At 44.9% G+C, this 19,155-nt stretch overlaps 1 protein-coding gene across 9 annotated transcripts in view; it reads left to right on the top strand.

The window, feature by feature from the left end:
• The first annotated feature begins 4,332 nt into the window (after positions 1-4,332).
• Positions 4,333-19,155, top strand: part of Prim2 (DNA primase subunit 2) — a 212,175-nt gene continuing 197,352 nt past the window's right edge. Inside the window, exons 1-5 of one of the 9 annotated variants that reach the window (XM_087565144.1) lie at positions 4,340-4,391; positions 4,865-5,002; positions 6,232-6,338; positions 14,211-14,373; positions 16,018-16,121. In XM_087565144.1, coding sequence (XP_087421270.1) covers positions 14,220-14,373; positions 16,018-16,121 — 258 coding nt within the window. In that variant the 5' untranslated portion in view covers positions 4,340-4,391; positions 4,865-5,002; positions 6,232-6,338; positions 14,211-14,219. Of the gene's footprint in view, positions 4,543-4,864; positions 5,003-5,868; positions 5,932-6,231; positions 6,339-13,375; positions 13,539-14,210; positions 14,374-16,017; positions 16,122-19,155 lie in introns of those variants that run through there. The other 8 variants (XM_087565141.1, NM_001024762.1, XM_087565140.1 and 5 more) reach the window with 8 other exon arrangements.

Here is a 19,155-nt window from a genome sequence, read left to right as displayed (position 1 = left end):
GGGGTGGGAAGAGCTTCCTTTCAGCAGTCTCAGTAGGACTTTAGATTGCAATTAGTACTTTTGCATTTAAATTAATTATCTTATGTGTAAGGGTATTTATTATACCTGCAGTTTGTGCTGCAACATGTTTGTGCTAGTACCTAGGAAGGCCGGGGAGCTGCATGGCTAGGTGTCTATATAGACAGTGTGAATTACTGGGTGCTGGGAATTGAACTCAGGTCCTCTGACAGAGCAGCTTGTGTACTTAATGCCCAACCATTGCTCCAGTCTCGTAGTACCTTTTTCTACTGAGCTTTGAGATGAATTCCAATATATTAGTTACTGGAAAATTACAAGACTATTCATTTACATTGTCTTCCTAGACTCATCTGTCAACTTGACACAGCCCAGAGTTACCCGAGGGAGCTGGTCAGTAGTAAGCAGTATTCCAATGTGGTTCTTGCCTGGAGGGATTGCTGCCTGGCTTCTTTCAAAGGTGAGCTGTGACTTGAAGCATAAATTCAGTAAACCTTCCTCTCCCCATGTTGCTGTTGGTCGTGGTGTTTATCACAGCCGCAGACAGAAAACTAGGACAATGATCTCATTTTTCTTGAGATTTTTCCTGTAAATGAAAATGTCACTTTTATCTCCTCAGAGGAAGGGATGAGATGAGAGCCGTGCCCACACTTTATGAATACTTGGCTTGGGCTGAGCCCTGAGCATTCCTTTCTCTGTATTAACTATCCCTAGGCCTAAGGCTGGAAGCTTCTAGCCTCCACACAGTCTAATCTTCTGCAAGCCTGAATCCTGGAGGTTTCAGCTTCCGGCCTCTGGCTGCTAACTTAGGTTTAGAATGTTTCCAGCCTCTGAGACTCACTGCTGAATAAGCTCACTTTTTCTAGCTCTTTCTAGAATGTTTCCAGCCTCTGAGACTCACTGCTGAATAAGCTCACTTTTTCTAGCTCCTTCTGAATTCTGGCTGGCTGGTTCAACTCAGCTGTTCTGGCCCATACTTCTCTTCAAGCTGACTGATTCAAGCTGGCTTCTCTCAGCTTCCAACTCAACTGCTCTGCTTGGAAAGACAGCCTCTGCACTCTCCAAACGGAACTGCTCCCAACAAACTGAACTGATCCAATCCACCTTTCTCTCTCCCTCTCACTGTTCTTGAGAGGTCCACTGAGAAATAAAACCTTAAAAGTGGAAATGTTTTCAGTTTCCCAGGAAGCAGACTGGGCTCCTTGGAGAGAGCCACTGACAATGGGTCTTTAATCAATGATGGCCCCAAGGATTGCTGAGTCAGTGCCCGGGACATCCAGGGAGCTGAGCTGACCTCTGAACATCTTCAAGGTCTCACCAAATATAAGGAGACTAACGTAGTCGTCAATCAGAACTGTACCGATGCCACTGCTTTGCTCCTACCAATCATATTAGAGGTTACCTAATCCTTCTGGAAAATTCCCCAAGATCTGCATGAAAGGGGCCCGAAAGGTCCTCTGGTCGTCGTGATTTTGATGAATCCCCCACCCCATGCTGGTAATTTCTGCAGAATAAATGCTCTTTGCCTTGGCATACTATTTGAGCCTAGGGTCTTCCTTCAGTGACTCTTGGACCCTAACACTCTTACGTTGCCTCTCTTTCCTGTCTGTTCTCATGAAAGTTGGGTGTAGCCTATCTCTGACTCATTCTGTTGGATCTCTCTCTGATTCATCACTTTGTCTGCCTCTCAATTAGACACTGTTGTGTGGTGGCAAAGATATTTTGATGACTCAAAGTTTTAAGAGCCGTGATAGTTCTTTCAACGTATATATTTATGTCTTGAAGGATGAGTTAAATACGATTTTTTTGTCCAGTTGATGGTGGTGTGGTTGTTTGTTCTAACATTTTGCAATCTTTAAAGCACAGGTGTGCACAGCAATGAGTGCCACCTAGTGGTTATCTGGCTACGTTCCTGATTTGAAATGTAGTTGGTCCGTTCTTGAGGTTCTAAAAACTGCCATCCCTCCCTCTGTCCACAGCCAAAATTATAAACCCACCTACTGATTAATGAATTAATCAGTGTCACATGGTGGAATATTATGCAACAGTGACAGTGGCGGGAAGTTAAAAACTGTAAAACAGTTGGATCTGTTGCATTCAGTTGTCGACTTAGCTTCAGGAAACTGAGGTAGGAGGGTTTCTGTGAGTTTGAGGCCAATCAAGACTACATGTATAAAAACTCTGTCTCAAAAAAAGTGAGAAAACAAAACCTGTAAACCATTATATTAAAGAAAGAATTCAGTTATAATCATAACGGAGCTGTCTGAATTTGTAAGCTGAATGGTTGCTAGAGAAATGACCATGAGGACATACTTTATATTTTTTCCCCCAAAGGTTTGTATTCAGATAGCATCTGAACTAGCCTGGAACTCACGGTGTAGCCTAGGCTGGCCTCAAAGTCATGATAGTCCTCCTGCCCTAACCTCCTTGGTGCTGAGACTATAGGCATAAGTCACCATGACTGGGTAATTTATGCTTCCTTTTATATATCTCACATAAGCAAAAGGAGACTGGGAGGGCATGGAGAAGACAGAAGAAATAAGGGATAGAATGAGGAGAGAAGGTTAGACCTTTGAAGGCCACCCACCGGAGGAAAACAAAGAACAGAGGCACGCAATCAGTCAGGAAGCCATGCTACAGATCTGGATTTGTTCCCTGATGACCTAATACATCAAAGACTTGACCCTCAGAATATGGCATTGTTGGAAGAGTCTAGGCTTAGTGGAAGGAAATTAAATTGTAAGGGGAACATTCTTGAAGGGATATCAAATTGTAAGGGGAACATTCTTGAAGGGATATCAGAGCCCCGATCCCTTCTCTCCTTCATGTCCGAGATAGCCACATCTCCTTGCCTTTCTTTCAAAAATTTTCCCTTATAAAGTTGATCATATATTATGTCAGAATGATGGAATGCTAACTCAGTCACTATTAGTGAGATGCGACAGGGAAAGGGGAATGCTGGGAGGGGAAATCTGAGTTCAGACCGCTAGGAAAATTAGACGAGCTAGGAAAGATTGGTGTGATGGCTTGAATAGAAATGTCCCCATAGACTCATGTGTTTGAATATGTGCTTGGTGCACAGGGAGAGGCACTATTAGGAGGTATGGCCTTGTTGGAGAAGTGTGTCACTTTGGGAGCAGGCTTTCAGGGTTCCCATCCTAAGATCTGCCCAGTGTGGACTGAGACCTTCCTTCTGGCTGCCTCTGGAAGTCAGTCTCCTCACTTCCTGCCTTCAGATCTAGATGTAGAACATTCAGTCCCTCCTCTGTCACCATGCCTGCCTGGATGCTGCCATGCTTCTTGCCACGATGATGATGGAGTGAACCTCTGAACCTGTAAGCCAGCCCCAATTAAATGTCATCCTTTATAAGCATTGCCTTGGTCATGGTGTCTGCTCACAGCAGTGAAACCCTAAGATGGGGAGCCATTCTTTGAAAACCTGATGGGCACATGCAATCCACATGCTTTTTAACCACAGTGCTCTCCCTTGTTCTAGGACACAGCTGTTGACCAGTCAACCATTAGTCCACCTTTGCTGAGCTTAGACATGACAGGTGAGTCTTTCCTGTGGCTAACCTATATATGTGTAAACTTTCCAGCAAGGAACCCAAGAAGGAGAGACATTTATTTGCTGAGCAAATGCGTACTGAATCTTTTGCACGTCTTACGCCATACTGAATGACAGAGGTGCAGGAGTCCTAGTCATCAAGGCGTTCACAGTCTTAGATCTAAACAGGACAGTGTGTTGGAGGTATACACCGGGTGCTCTTGAAACAGAGGGGTGGAGTGGTGGGGATGGAGGGGAGCTTACTTGTACTTGGGAATAGAACTGATGATATTCGAGGTTCATGGTGAGAACTCAGAATAATCAGTTCACTAACAGGCATTAAGGATTCTGCCTGAGGAGCGTAGGCTTAATGTTAGCCGTGCGCTCGGGAGCACCGGGTAAAGTGATCTCACAACTCTTCCCACACCCGTGTGTGGCTTCTTGGCGTCCTGCTGCTGTCAGAGATACATCTTACTGTCTCAGTATTTATTGATTTGAGTAACAGTGTATTTATGAGGAAAATAATTTATAACTCAATTGTTTAGGTTAATGCTTTGACCAGAGCCACGTTCCAAAATGTCATGTTAACGAAAACCCGTGACCCATTCGATGAGACACAATGTTATACACAGTCCGGAACGGTCCTTTCCCCTCCATGTCTTATAAGAGCGGAAGAATACAGTAGGCAAAAGAGAAGTGACCGGTAGTGCAGAGAGTATCTTGAGTGTTGCATGGATGCATTACTTGTCAATCAAAAAGGCCTGAGGCTTAGGCAGGAAGTAGGTGGTGGGACATCCGGGAGGCAGAAAGGATTCTGGGATAGAGCCAGGTGAGCGGGTTCGCCCCCCAACCCTGCCTTGGGTACCGATCCAACCTGGCCCCTCAAGTCACCGGAGGACTATATATACCCTCTTCCACTGAGGCCAGCCAGTATAGGCCAGCTAGGGGCACAGGATCCACAGGCAGGCAACAGAGTCAGGGTAAGCCTACACTCCAATTGTTGGGAGACCTGCTTATATGCGGGGTTTGGGGGCGACTAGGTCCAGCCCTTGTGTGAGCTTTGGCTGGTGGTTCAGTCTCTGGGAGCCCCCAAGAAGACCTTAACATTTATCCTTAACTGTCTATTAATAAACGTTAGGCAGATTCCTTTGTAATGCATGCCTTCTCTTTGTTAACTTTGTTAAACGTTAAGGTCATTGTCCAAGAAGGAACGCTAGCTAGCTTTTAGACGCGGTTATTGATCAGGAGAGTTGGAATGAAATCTTGGCATCCTTAAGAGAGTCATATTTACACCTTCTTCAGTTTCCAAAGCTCAGCCAGTTGAAGGAAAATATTTTCATCCGGAGTTTCGATCGGAAAGCCAAAATCAAGAGTGAAAACACGTCTTTGGGGAGGGTTACATCACACGGCGCATGGAAGCCCATCTGGAGTCAGGGATAAGTATGTAGGAGTTCAATCCAGTTCAGCAGGCCGCAGTGGGGCGTCTGTTTTGGGATAGAGATGGGGTAGTGGCAGAGCGGGAAACCGGTGAGATGGTCTTTTTCATCTCAGGACCTCGTTGATTAGGAATCAGACTGTATCTAAAAAATAAGATTTTTCAGAGTAGCCTGTCTTCAAATGGCAGTTAAAGGCACCTGGGATCTGGTGGGAGTGATATGAAATGACCTGTCCACTTTAGACAGTCTCACCGAGGAGGTTACTCGGACAGTGCATCGAAAATGCTGTCCACGTATATGGTAAAACTGAATTTTGAGGTCAGTTTTTGGATTTTTTAGGAGTTTTTTTTTTTAAGCGAATTCCTTGGAACATCACTGTTGAAGACGATTTGAGGTTGATGTGCCTTGTACCGTGGAGTTCAGCCCAACTTAAAATTAAATAGAGAATAGAGTTCTACTAAATGCTTAGGCTTGGATGGGAGGTTACTAAAACCAGGCATTTCTCATAATCTCTGACAGAATTCTTCCAGAAAATTAATTTGCCCAGAGACATGAAGCGTTTGGCCTTATGGTGCCCACACGATTATCTATGAGAAGTGGGTCATCAACACTAATGTTTATCGTTAGCTTCACATTGCTAAAGCAAAGGTAGACTGAGAAAAAAAAATCCTGTATTCTTTTCAGTCTCTTCTATCTAGAAACAACCCTCCCAGAGAGTAGCTTTGCTGCTGCTGTGTTCAGGTTGATGTTCATCTCACCAACAAACACTCTAGCCTAGCCTGGGGATTCTGTGGTCAGCTGCACACTTTCCCAATTTCAGGGAGATGCCCACATTAACACACAAACCTCCCTCCCATTGCTGCCTTCTAGGTGTAATCAGGGTGCTGAGAAGGTCCAGGGAGCTGGGGATCCAAGTCAAGTCATTGTTGCAAGGTGTGTGTGTGTGTGTGTGTGTGTGTGTGTGTGTGTGTGTGTGTGTGTCTGTGTCTGTGTGTCTGTGTGTCTGTGTGTCTGTGTGAGGCTACTGGCAAGTGGAGGGAAAAAATCAGGCAAAGGTGTTGGCTTAATAAAAAGGATCTTCATGCTATTCCCCTCATAGGATTCAGAGATAAGACAGGCAGACAGACGAGGAGGAGGGATTGCTATGTGAGGGAGGTTTCTCTGGAAATGTCTCCACTGAGATCTCAGGAGTCCATTTTTCAAAATTTCATTTTTGTTTACAATATTTCAAAGTCTCTGTATTTCCTGGGAAGAGAAAGACAACACAAAGGAGGACCCATCAGCGCATCTGTCTTCTGAAGGCTGCCAGTATCTTGAATTGAATCGACGGTTGTCTTTCAGTATGTATTCTTCATTGCTATATTTATCAAATATTTATTTTTATATAAATTCTGAATTTTATATAAATTCAGAGTCCAAGAGAAGGCAGACGGCACACTCAAAATACACTATTTTTTTTCTTTCTTTCTTTTTTTTTTTTGTACGTTTGGGATAATTTATGAACATGGACTCTAAGTCAGTTTGTCATGTTACTAATCCTGTGGAGGGACAGGATTAGTTATCAGACCCAAAGCCAGTGAGCCATTCAGTATCAGCTACCTTGAGATGTGTAGTGACTTGTTGAAGAACACAGCCCTGCTGGGAAACAGCTTAGGAAGTAAACACCCTGACCCCTCCCCTGTTCCTTCTCTCCTGGGACTAAACCTAAGTGTAAGCACATGGCACCAAAAACCGTGTATAAATCCTAAACAAATCGGTGTTAGAGAGCAGGCAAGAGGGACGGAGTGCTTTTTAGGTAAGGGGTGGGAAATTAAATACATCTGGCAGATAGATACATGCTCCAGTGACCTGCTGGAGGGCCATCCGTACTGTGCTTACTCCTGCTGTAGTTCACTTGTTCACATTGTTTTTGTTTTTAATATTTCATTGGGTGGAAAGGCCACAGTTTATTTGTCCATTTCCCCAGCAGTGGATAGCATCTGGTGTGTTGGTGTTTTGATGCTCCCGTGGCTATTCTTTTTTTTTTTTTTTTTTATGTAACAATAATTTTTTTTTTTTATTAACTTGAGTATTTCTTATATACATTTCAAGTGTTATTCCCTTTCCTGGTTTCCGGGCAAAATCCCCCTCCCCCCTCCCCTTCCTTATGGGTGTTCCCCTCCCAACCCTCCCCCCATTGCCGCCCTCCCCCCATAGTCTAGTTCACTGGGGGTTCAGTCTTAGCAGGACCCAGGGCTTCCCCTTCCACTGGTGCTCTTACTAGGATATTCATTGCTACCTATGGGGTCAGAGTCCAGGGTCAGTCCATATATAGTCTTTAGGTAGTGGCTTAGTCCCTGGAAGCTCTGGTTGCTTGACATTGTTGTACTTTTGGGCCCGTGGCTATTCTTATGAGTGTGTTTCGATGCACAGGCACGAGACTTCTCTTGAAACTCCACCATGCTTAGATTAGAACTCTTGAGCTGGGGCAGACAGGTGGAGATCTGTCGGGCGACACTAACTTGGCATTGGTTCATCTGTTTCTGAAGCACGTGGACGTCTTCTGGAGATTTGATTGTCTTAGACCGTGACTGTGCCCTTCCTTCGGGTGGCCGTCTCCCCAGTCGTTCGTGTGTTTTCTCGTGTTCTCATCCGTACAGTCAGCACTGTTTTCTCTGCCCCTGAAAATGTCCCCTCAGATGTCCTCTCATTCTTTACCGAGTGTTTACTTATTTACTTATATTTTTCGAGATGGGGTCTCATTGTATAGAGGGCGGCCCACCAACTCCCTACTCTTGGGGATGATCCTCTTGTCTTCATTTCCCCGTAGCTGGGGTTGCAGCATGTGTTACCTTGCTGGTGTATGTGTTATGGGATTGAACCCAGGGTTTCCTGCACACTAGGTAAACATTCTGCTAACCGTGGCATATCCCAAGCCCCTGCTTTTTTGTTTTTATTTATTTTATTTTTTATTTTTTTGTGATTAGTTATATTTGGATATCAATTCTGTGTTGGTCACAACTGTTCCAATTCTGAGGATATTAAATTGGGTGTGTACTTAATTTTAGACTTGAGTTGTTTAGTCTAATGTATCCCGCCCCCTCAATCAGTCTGTTCTTTTTATATTCACCCTCATTATCCACTCTCGTGACCTTTTACTTTTAGCTTGTGCTTTTACAGAGTTGGCCATTTTAAGTGGACAGTTCAGTGACAGTGTGGACATTTAAATTATTGCATGGCTATCATTGCTCTCCAGCTCTGGATTGTTCAGTACTTTTCTTTGTAATTTATTTTGTAATTCTGTATTTCTCTCTCTCTCTTTCTCTATGTGTCTCTCTGTGTGTCTGTGTCTGTGTCTGTGTGTCTCTTTGTGTGTGTCTATGTATGGGCATATGTACATGAGGCCAGAAAAGGGGGTTGGGTCTCACAGGCTGTTGCAGGCTGTCTGACATGGGTGTCAGAAAAGTACTCTCTTCACTGCCAAGCCACCTCTCAGCCTTCTCTGCTTTCGTTAGTGTCTTTCCCCACATTTTTTTTTTTTTTTTTGTTCTTTTTTTTCGGAGCTGGGGACCGAACCCAGGGCCTTGCGCTTCCTAGGCAAGCGCTCTACCACTGAGCTAAATCCCCAACCCCTTTCCCCACATTTTGAAATATGGTCTTGCTGTGTTGTTCCAAGTGGCCTGCAGATCTTGGGTGTCTCCCAAGTAGCAGAGAGCACAGGTGCCTGCCAACTCTGCCTGTACCGTTCGTCATGCATTGTTTAAGGACCTCTTTGGAGCACAAACAGTAGCAAGACTGTGTATATATCTTTGTTCTGAAAGTCTTCCTAGTTTGCCTTGCTTGAGTAGGTCTTCAACTAGCTGGAGTTGATATCTGTGATAGTGAGAGATAGAGAATAAAATTGCTGTCCCACAGAGTCATTTAGAACTGTCTTGTCTTTTCTCCATTGACCTGAGCAGTGGGTCCATCCCATGCAGGCTTATGTCCAGGGGGACGACAACTTCTGGATCCTCTATTCTGCTCAATTAATTTGCACATTCCTGTTCTAATACCTAGTGTTGTGAGTACTATAAGACTGTAACCATCTTCCCGTTGGTAGACAGTTCAAAGATACATAGATAAAATCCTTACATTTTCTTGTTGTGATTGCTTTGTGGGCACATGCTTCTCCAGTCTTTCCCAGCCATTCTTCCTAGAATTCCTAAGGCTCCTCCCAACGCTGTGCACACTCCTCCTTTCTGGTTGAATTGTTTATTGTTTGGTAGTTATTTATATTAATTCATATGTTAGTTTGTTTATTTCTCTTTCCTGCCAGTTCTTAAAGTTCAACAGGGTAGAGGTGTGTGACTCTTTCATCAGAAAATACTGCCTAGCACTTAGTAGGTCTCCCTGGTGTTTCCAGAATAAAAGAAACCATAGTCATATCTGGGAGGGCAGGCAGTTCTTCCTCCCTGTAGTACCTCTTTTTTTTTTTTTTAAGATTTTTTTATTTTATGTATTTGAGTACATGGTAGCTGTCTTCAGACACACCAGAAGAGGGTATCAGATCCCATTACAGATGGTTGTGAGCCATCATGTGGTTGCTGGGACTCAACTCAGGACCTCTGGAAGAGCAGTCAGTGCTCTTAACACTGAACCATCTCTCCAGCCCCCTGTAGTGCCTCTTAAGGTTATGTTTCCTCTCCTGCTCTCTTGACCTTCACTGCTAGACTGACAGAAGCCAAGGGAGAAAGAACGGGATGGTTGTCTCTAGACTTCTTCATAGCCAAACTCTCGGAAATAGGAAATGAAGTCAGGAGGGTGGAGGGAGCAGAAGGTGGCCAAGTATTTATGGGTCAGCCACTCTGTTGGAAAGACTTCTTTTTCCTGTGCTTTCCATGTGAGTGGGGCTGACTGGGCTTGTGGTGACAGCATGCTCACTTGGTAAAGATCCTCAGCACATCCTTCCTTTAGAGTAACACACCCCGAACTGGGAAAAAACAGGGGTGTACCCTGGTTTACCAAATATGGCACCTAAACCTTCAACTGTGTATCGAACCACAGAATAGGAAGGGGCTTTGGATCTGCAAAGTCAACTAAGGTTGACTGGCAGCTGGGTTAGGTTGGCCACAGCTGGTATTGCCCAGCACAGGCTCTGTGCCCAGTGCTTAGCAATGATTCATGGAAATTATGCTGCAAAAGGTACTCTGGGCTTTGTTACAGGATAAACCGGGGAGCCGAGTCATCCCAGAAGGAATGTGTATACAGTTTTCAGACGAAGGCTAGAAGTTCCTTAGGCTAGAGTCATGTTTGATTCAAACCATCTGTTCAACATGAAGCCCAACCCAGTATATTTCCAGACGCATCGATCTTGTCTCATAAATAATTATTAAAGGCTTCTGGAATCCAGGAGCCGGGGTTACAGAAATGGCACCGTCATTGTCCTTGCTTTTGACTGCTTATGGTTTAGCAAAAGTAAAATTGTGTTTGTGTGTATGTTTTTCCCTTTATGAAGTCAGGGCCCATAGTTTGCCCAGAGTCTTGTTTGCCAGGGCTGAGCATTATATAGTAACACGTCGTTGTTGGTGAGAGTGATGCTCGGGAGCTCATTCACTGACATCATCTCTGAGATGTCCATACATTGCCGTGACAGAGATGTTTGCCTTTCAGTTGCCTCTGGTGCAGAAAACGATTTTTATAGTGTTCAGTGACCTACACTGACAGTAGAAAATAACGATGCTGGCCCAGCTGATAGGCTCAGCCTGTTTCTTTTCTCTGAGATCAAATATAGACTTTTAGGGGAATGGAGAGATGGCTCAGCAGTCTGGAGCACTGGCTAATCTTTCAGGTTTTAACATTGCCCACACCCGCTTCCAGAATTAGAGCAGTCTGTAACTCCAGTCCCAGGGTATCTGATGCCCTCTTCTGGCCTCTGTTTGTCACTGCATGTAAGAGGTGCACACAGAAGCGGATCCTACACGTAAATACGTACAAAACACCCGTACGCCTAAAAGAGAAACAAAAATGTTTTTTGGTATGCTGTATGGTATGCATGGCATAGTAAGATTTTGGTATGGTTAAGTGTGTTTTTCTAGTTCTTTATGAATTAGTCATTCAATGACATTAATTACTTCATACTTTAGTTTTGAAGGTAGGCACTTAGGGGATTGTATTGAAAGGTTCAAAAATCTGGGGAATAAAAAAAAAAAAAAAATCAATTCCCTGGAAGCAAACTAGGCTCCTCAGAGGAAGCCACTAACAATGGACTATTGACTTAGGAGGATAAGCCTCAGTTGACAGCTCCTGGGACACCTGGCCAGAGGAGATAACAAACCCAGAGCTGAACTGGTCTCTGGAACTCTTCAAGGACTCACAAATATGATAGAATAACATAGCAGCCAGTCAGAATTGTCCTAATGTCACTGCTTTGTCCCTACCAATCATACTAGAGGTTACCTAACCCTTCTGGAAAATTCCCCCAGCCCTGCATAAAGGGGGCTTAGGAGCCCCTCCAACCATTGACATTTGTATGCCAGCAGTTTTCTGCAGATTAAACCCCTTTGCATTCTATTTGAGTGTGGGGTCTTTCAGCACTTCTTGGACTCTAACAGATGCATGAAAATAAACGAAAGAAAGAGCTTGAAGTCAAATAGCCATGGAATTCTTAACACGCCACAAGTGATGGCCTTGAGTCAGTTGAAACTACAAAACTGGTTTATAGGTGCAATCTCTTAGAAGACAATATTTTCTAGTAGTACGTGTTTGGAAAACTCTGTAGTAGAGGGTTATAGACATATAAAAATAAATCAGGCACAGGTGGGACAGGCCTTCCTTAAATTCTAGCACTGGGGAGGCAGAAGCAGGCAAATCTTTGTCAGTTCAAGGTCAGCCTTGCTGACCAGCCTAGTCTACATAGTGAGACCCTGTCTCACAATTGGAGTGTAGAAAAAATAATGGCACCATATGGGGATCATGAAGCCTGGGGGTGGGACTTCAAGTGAACGACATACGTGGCAATGGTGAGCTCTTTTATTGTGAGATATTTGCCAATTTTGCAAGAAAAATCCTCATCGCTGATGATAATAAACGCTTTCATACTTTATGAGCTAATTTTTCAGTTTTTGTTAACATTTTTTCTAATAAACTCATACTTTTAACTCTTGACGGTATTAACCATCAAGACAATAAATCTTTTCTTACTGCAAAATAATTCTGTGAACTTTTTTAGATGCACAATTTTATGTTTTTATATAGTCAGATTATTTAGTTTTTTCTTGTATTCTTTGTGATTTCACTTAAATTTCCATGGTGTCCTCAGACTACTCATGGCTATGCCTCCTGTGCTTCAGTTTGTTTTTCCCTAAAAGCAGTTCATGTTTTAGGAGTTTCTTTGGATTTGGTGATAATTGTGTATAGGCCACTGGGTTGGGGGGTGGAGTGTGTACCTTACTGTCATAAGAATGAAATCAGGACAGTGATACAGTTGGCAGAGTGGAGCCCCATGATAGTCACTTTTGGAAGTCACTGTACTTTTATGTGTAAATTGGGGCTAATACTAGAGCCTGCTTTGCCTGGCTTGAGAATAAAAATTGACAGATAAGCAGGTTCAAGGGACAGCCATCAGTTTAGTCTATCTTAGGTGGGTAATTAAAATTACTAGAATATACTATGCATATCTAAATCTGAACACCCATCTGGCCTCCCTGTGGTCCCGGAGCGTTCCTGTTAAGTCCTGCAAGTTCCTCCGTTCCCCTGAGTCTATGCTCGACTCTGAAGTTCCCTGGCGAGCATCTCGCGTGGATGCGCAAACTGAAGTCATTCCTGCAGCTCCTTTTTCGTCAGGAAGATGAAAGCTGCGATGCTAATAGAACGAGGGGGCAGTCATTGTGTCAGAGGCAAAGCGGACACGGCCAGCTCCTCTCCACCTGGAACCAGAGCGGCGAGGCCAATAAAGCGAGCCCCTATAAAGCGCCCCAAACCTCCGGAGCCTGTTACCCTGATTCTTGCTGCAGCGTGGGAATGTTTGCCGTTTGCACGGCAGCCCCGAACCCAAAGGCGTCTTCGCGCACCGAGGGCAGCTTACATTTTGGAATACAAAACAACAAAATCCCCACCATTTGGATTCAAGATGTTTTTTGGCGGGGCGTTGTGGCTCCGCCTAAACCCAGCATTTGCGGGAGGCTGAAGCAGGAGGCTCGCCACGAATTCTAAATTAGCCTGGGCTTCAGTGCGAGACACGGTCTCAAAAAGAGCCCACATCCGCAAACGAAACAGCAACAAAAAACAAAACCAGCATCAGAAAGCCTATCGGCTTGCAAAATGCACAAGACAAGCGGTACCTTCGGTCGCGCTCGCGCCGCACCGCGGTGGGCTGGATGCCCGGGGGTGGGACCTTAGCGCCTCACTTCCGCTTCCGGCCCCAAATGAACTCTCCCGCCACAGGGAAAGAGCGGCTGTCAGCGCGGGTGTTTCGTCCAGTTTGGTTGCTGGCTGGTTAAAGAATATCCTGCGGGTTTGTTTGGAGCGGAGAGAAACTGTGGGGTTGGAAGCTTGCGAGTTGACTTGGTGGGACCGAGTGGCAGGTGGTGTCGGGTGGGTGGGAGGCTCTGGGTGGGGAGGGGGTCGGGGCGGCCCCGGAAGGCGCTGGGGCCGCGAGGGAAGTTGAGGAGTTTTGGAATGTTCTGGAAAGGTTGAATTCCAGAGTTATAACAAAGGGAAGTAAGTCTCTTATCCTGGTAGAATCTACTTTTCTTTCCCTTGATTTCAGGAATTTAACATTTCCCCCTCCCCCATTCCCAAACCTCATCTTGGGTTCGCAGACGTAGGCAACATCACTTGATGATCACTCTCTGGCTTAGGAGGGCCACCATCTGCATATTTCCCAGTTTGAGCCCTCCCCTCACTCGCCCCGCCCCGTTATTACAGACGTATGTAGAAAATCTAGACAACTCAGAAGTGCATCGCCTAGGTGTAATCACTTTAAAACAGTCTGCGTGTGCCTTCAGTACACATCTACTTTATCGTGTCAGCCCTTTTCCGTCGTTTTAACACACACACAAACACACACACACACACACGCTGCATTGCCTCCTAAGCACTATATATTGCAGTGTATAATATATAGTATGATATATAACTTATAATATTTATCATATATATAACATAATTATGATATATAACTTACAATATTTATCACATATATAATATGTATAATATATATAATTATATATAATTTATTTCACTACTTTCTAAAGGTGGTCAAGATGCAGTTCTCAGGAAGGACCCGGAAGAAGCTGAGATTGGCAGGTGACCAGAGAAACGCTTGTTACCCTCACAGCCTTCAGTTCTATCTGCAGCCACCTACTGAAAACATATCATTGACAGAGTTTGAAAGCTTGGCTTTTGATAGAGTAAAATGTAAGTGGCACTGAAATCCCAATGTGTGTGTTCTCCAGGAGAAGGGCAGGTATCATTTGTGGCAGTGGACAGAGTCAGTTTGTCCTCGTTCAGCAGTCCATTCAGCAGACATTAGTGATTGGCTGTTGAAGGTTTGTCATTCATTCATTCATTCATTGTAGCATGTATATCGAGTACTACCCTTTCCGATGTCAGGGACTTTGTAATTAATAGCGCAGTTAAGCTCTATGTTGAAACTGTACCAGCTGCATGTAGATAGACACGCAGAGCAGAAATCATACATCCGATTACACTCTGCTTCCGTAGAAGTATATTAATGGCCCTAGTGAGACTAACTAGCTTAGTCTAATTAAGAAAGGTTTCCTAGAGAAGTTGAGATTTGGTCTGGTTTCTAAAGAAACAAGCAGAAAGTAGGGATTTTCCAACAGAAGCAGCGACCGGCTTTTCCAGACTGAGACAACGGTCTCTACAAAGGCTTGCATCTGTGGAAGAGAGCTACGCTTCCGGTGAGTAGTTCAGGGAGAGTGGAGAAGCATGGCCGTCTGAAGGCATATTCTACTGCGCAGGACTGAGGTGTGAGAAGGATGTAGCCACAGAACTGGAAGCCTCTTATCCTTTGTGTGTGGAGGAAGAAATGAGTGAGCTAGCCATGAAGCTAGATAAACACCAGCATTGTCAGAGTTTGTGTTCCAGAATATTCTTGTTGGAATTATCAGGGGATGGGCAAACACTGTTTGTTTCTCTTAGAGCAACAGGGTAAAAGCTGTCAGCACAGGAGGAAGCACTTATTACTCTCCAGTGTAGTGAAAGCAGGGTGGTGTAGGGGGACAGGAGGCTTAGCAGTGTCAGATGTTTCGTAGTGATTGAAATATGCCTCTTGGCTTCGTCATGTTAGGTGGAATTGTAAGGACCCCCCTCCCCCCCAACAGAGGCCATGATAGGGAAAGGCTTGAGAGATGCCAAGGAGGCGTCATGAACAGGGTTTGGTGAATGGTTGGAGGACAGGACTGAGGGAGCAGGTATGGTAAGACATGGGAAGTGCCTGCCATAGCAGGATGGTATCGGTGGGTGGAACATGGGTGTGCGCTTAGGCGGCAATGCAAAAGACTCATTTCTGGGGTTAAAGCAGCCCTCAAGGGGGTTTGTGTGAGGAAGACTTGCCCATGGCATTAGGAATCTGAGTTCCCATGGCTTCTGTTCAGGATGGCTCCTTTGAGTGACCTGGTGCCTTTCAGTGCTGTGTAGTCATCAGGAAAGGAAGCCCCCCCCCCCCCCTTCCTTTTCATCTTATTGATGTGCTCAGTCAGGGTAGCTCCAGACTGCAGAGCTTTTCTTCACACTGACACGCAGGCTTTTTCGCTTCTCAGCATTTGGTGGCTTGGTACAGCAGGGAGGATCGTCCACTATTCTCGCTCAAGGGCCTCTGCTGTTAGATTACTTTGTATCTTTTGCACATTGGTGCCGTTTATGGTCTTCCAAGCACAGTTCATGTGCTGTACCTGCAGGAAGCCATATCGTTACTATTCTCAGCTTCTAAGAACAAATAATTAGAGAATTGCTATCTGTAGGTTTTTATCTTTGATCTTTTTTTTTTTAATTGTCTTGGATTTAACGCCCCCCTCCCCCTTAATCTTTTCCCCCTAGTGCTTAAAGCAATTGAGAATCTTGGTGTGAGCTATGTGAAAGGAACCGAACAGTACCAGAGTAAACTGGAGGCTGAGATTCGAAAGCTCAAGTTTTCGTACAGGGTAAGTGACTGAAAGGCGGAGGGAGATGGATCCCTTCAGCCTGTGTGTGTTGATGTTACTGAGCGTCAGTTGTGGGCTTTTATTAGACGTGGACGTTTATAAAGGTGAGTGCAGGTTAGACTGTTTGAAAGAATACACATTCCCTGAGGTGATTGACACGTAGTTAGATGATCGTAACCCAGCAGTTTTCCTACCCTCAGGCCTGCTATACTTCTGGCCTGTTACTTGCAGGACTGTCCTGTATATTGCGCAGGGCGCTTAGTAAGACTCTGGCCTTCTACCCATGGACTGACCACAGATCACCTGTGTGTTCTGTGTCACACAGTGATGCATGCTGCTCTTTTTCCTGGTACCTCAGGACCGTATGCTGTGGCTGCCTGGCAGGGGTAGTTTAGAAGGTCGACCAGGGAGGAGGAGGTTCTGGAGTTCTGGAACTACTATTTTTTATTTACTTATCTCTTTATTTTTGTTTATTTGTTTTGCTTTGTTTTTCTGGAGGGGGTTGTTCTGCAGTCCAAGTGTTCTTAGCACTTGTGATGTAGCCCAGGCTGGCCCTGAACTGTTCGCCAGCCCCTAGAGTGTTGAAGTAGCCCTGCACAGCGCCACATCTGGCTTGGAACTGCATCGTGACAGAGGCCATGGCATTTTTATTTTGCAGGGGGGCATGGGGGGGTGGGGGGTAATTGTCAGCAGCAGGCTGATTGGGTCACCTTGGACAGGAGAGAACAGGAGCCTGGAGTGATGAAAGTCTGAATTTATGAGCAATGGGGACGGTTGAACGGACATGAATGTAGACTGAAAGGATTTTGGTGACTTATCCCAAGGGGAAACCAGAGAGAATAGTTACAGTGCCCAAGTCTCTGCTTAGGACAGTATATCAGTTCATTAAGTACCTGATAGATGTAATGGAAGAGGTTTTACCTGTGGCTTTAGAGGTCATACTTCACCATAGCAGTCAAGGCATGGCAGACTTCGTAATGGTGGGAGTGTGTAGTTGGGGTTCCTCACCCTCATTTGGCAGACAGCAGGCAGAGGACACATCCACAACCAGAAGCATTGTGTAACAGTCAGAGGTCTGCCCCTGGTGACCTACTGCAGACTGTGTCTAGGAAGTGATATTTTAGGGTGTGGCTTACAGTAAGAGAAGCTAGTCCCAGGACCAAGAAGCTGAGTGTTGTTCTAGACATGACTTGGACACTTCTGTGACAGTATCTCGTGAATGCCTGCCTATGCAAGTCTGGACTTGGGAGGCATGTTTAGGGGGAGAGGAGGCTTCCAAGAAGGTTAGCATCAACAAGATTTAAGTGTGAGAGCACTGGGGGAAATAATTAGAGACGGAATGGGGGACAGGTGGAGGAGAAGACCAGTTTCTAAGGTGAGCGGGTTGGACCCATCTGGGAAGGAGCTTTGTGAGAACCAGGAGATGAACTGGGATGCCCCAGAAGCCAAAAGAATAATAGTGGTCACCTTAATACTGACAACAAAACAGCATCCGAGATTTGTAGGATGCTTATTTTGTGGTAATCTGGCTACATTATTACATATGTACTCTAATGTAGTTTGTCTTATGAGCCATGTTCCAGTACCGTCTCATTTTATGAATGAGGACTCTGTTTTCTTGTACTTCATGCTCATAATATGGTAAATGGTAGAGCCAAGATTTTAACCGGGGCATTCTATTTTGTGATGCTAATTTTAATCCCAACAGTTTCAGAAACTCAAGGTAGATGATGTAAGATGAGTTGTACAGTGTGCAGTGGATTTAGCATCTGAATGACCCTTGCAGACAGGGTAGAAACCAGAATAGTGGTAGTGGTTGGGGGAGAGAGTGGAGAGCTGGACCTGGATATACTCTTGTTAGATGTTTAGCAAAATATTACAGGGGAGAGACAGGACAGAATAGATACATGTACACTCACTGTTATACATGATGATGCACATGTCTGTTGGTTTTTGTGCGAGTGATGTATGCATGTGTGCAGGTATGCTCACCCTTGTCGGATTGACCAGTTGGCCAGAGATTGACACTAGGATGCCTTCCACAGTCATTTTCCCTCTGAGGGCCGTCAGAGGCAACAGCCAATGGGTTGGAGGTTTTAGTTATTGGACAGTGACAGAGAGATGCTGTGTCCATGGAGATGGGAGGGAAGGCAGCAAGCCATGTGGATACACAATCTCAATGCCTTTGGGGAAAGTGCCACAACAGGGGCCCCAGGGCAGCTGGTGAAGACTGAAGCTGCCTTGTAAGAAGCGAGGATGGAGATGTTTATGTATCCATCCCAGCATCGCGGCTTATATATAGCTTTTGTGCTCTTGTTTGAATATGGACCACCTCCCACAGACTTGAGTGTTAAAACGCTTGGTCCTCAGCTTGGTGTATTTGAAGGGAGATGGAATCTTTAGGACGTGAGGGTGCGGCCCAGTGGGAGGATTTTGGTCACTGGGGCATCCGTTGACTGGCACAGTGACACCCTGGTCTCCTACATCCTTGGCTACTTCCTGTCTCTCCTATGCAGTGAGCAGCCCAGCTTCCCCTTGTGCTCTTCCCAGGTTGTTCTGGGCCCCAAAGTGGCAGAATAAATGACAGTGCTAAAATTCTCAAATCTGTGAGCTGAGAATGAACTTTTATCCTTTTAAATGGCTTATCGCTCCTATGTTGTAAGAGTAACTGAAAGCTAACTGTTATTATTATGTATATATTTACATGCATATGTATTCTTTTATATTATGTATAATATGTTATACACATTATAACATGTATAAATACAGATTTTTGTCCCTACCTAGAACAGTCGCAGTGAAAGGCATCGAGGGTTGTAGGACTGATTGAGAGGGCGAACATCCTGGGTGTAGGAAAGTTAGAAGCAGAGACTGATGGCAGGCAGGAGTCGGCCCTGTCAGGAGCTTTCAGTGAGGTAGTGTAGTTCTCACTTTCACCTGGCTGTGGTTGAGACCACGATAATTATCACCTATCCCCGAGAGCACATTACGGAATGAATGTGTCGAGTCAGTGTCTCTTTACATCTCTGGTCAT

The sequence above is a fragment of the Rattus norvegicus genome, chromosome 9 (genome assembly GCF_021556685.1).
Source record: "Rattus norvegicus strain SHRSP/BbbUtx chromosome 9, alternate assembly SHRSP_T2T, whole genome shotgun sequence".
Lineage (NCBI taxonomy): Eukaryota > Metazoa > Chordata > Mammalia > Rodentia > Muridae > Rattus > Rattus norvegicus.
The sequence above is the reverse complement of the archived record's forward strand: the minus strand, read 5'-3'. Positions and strand labels throughout refer to the sequence as shown.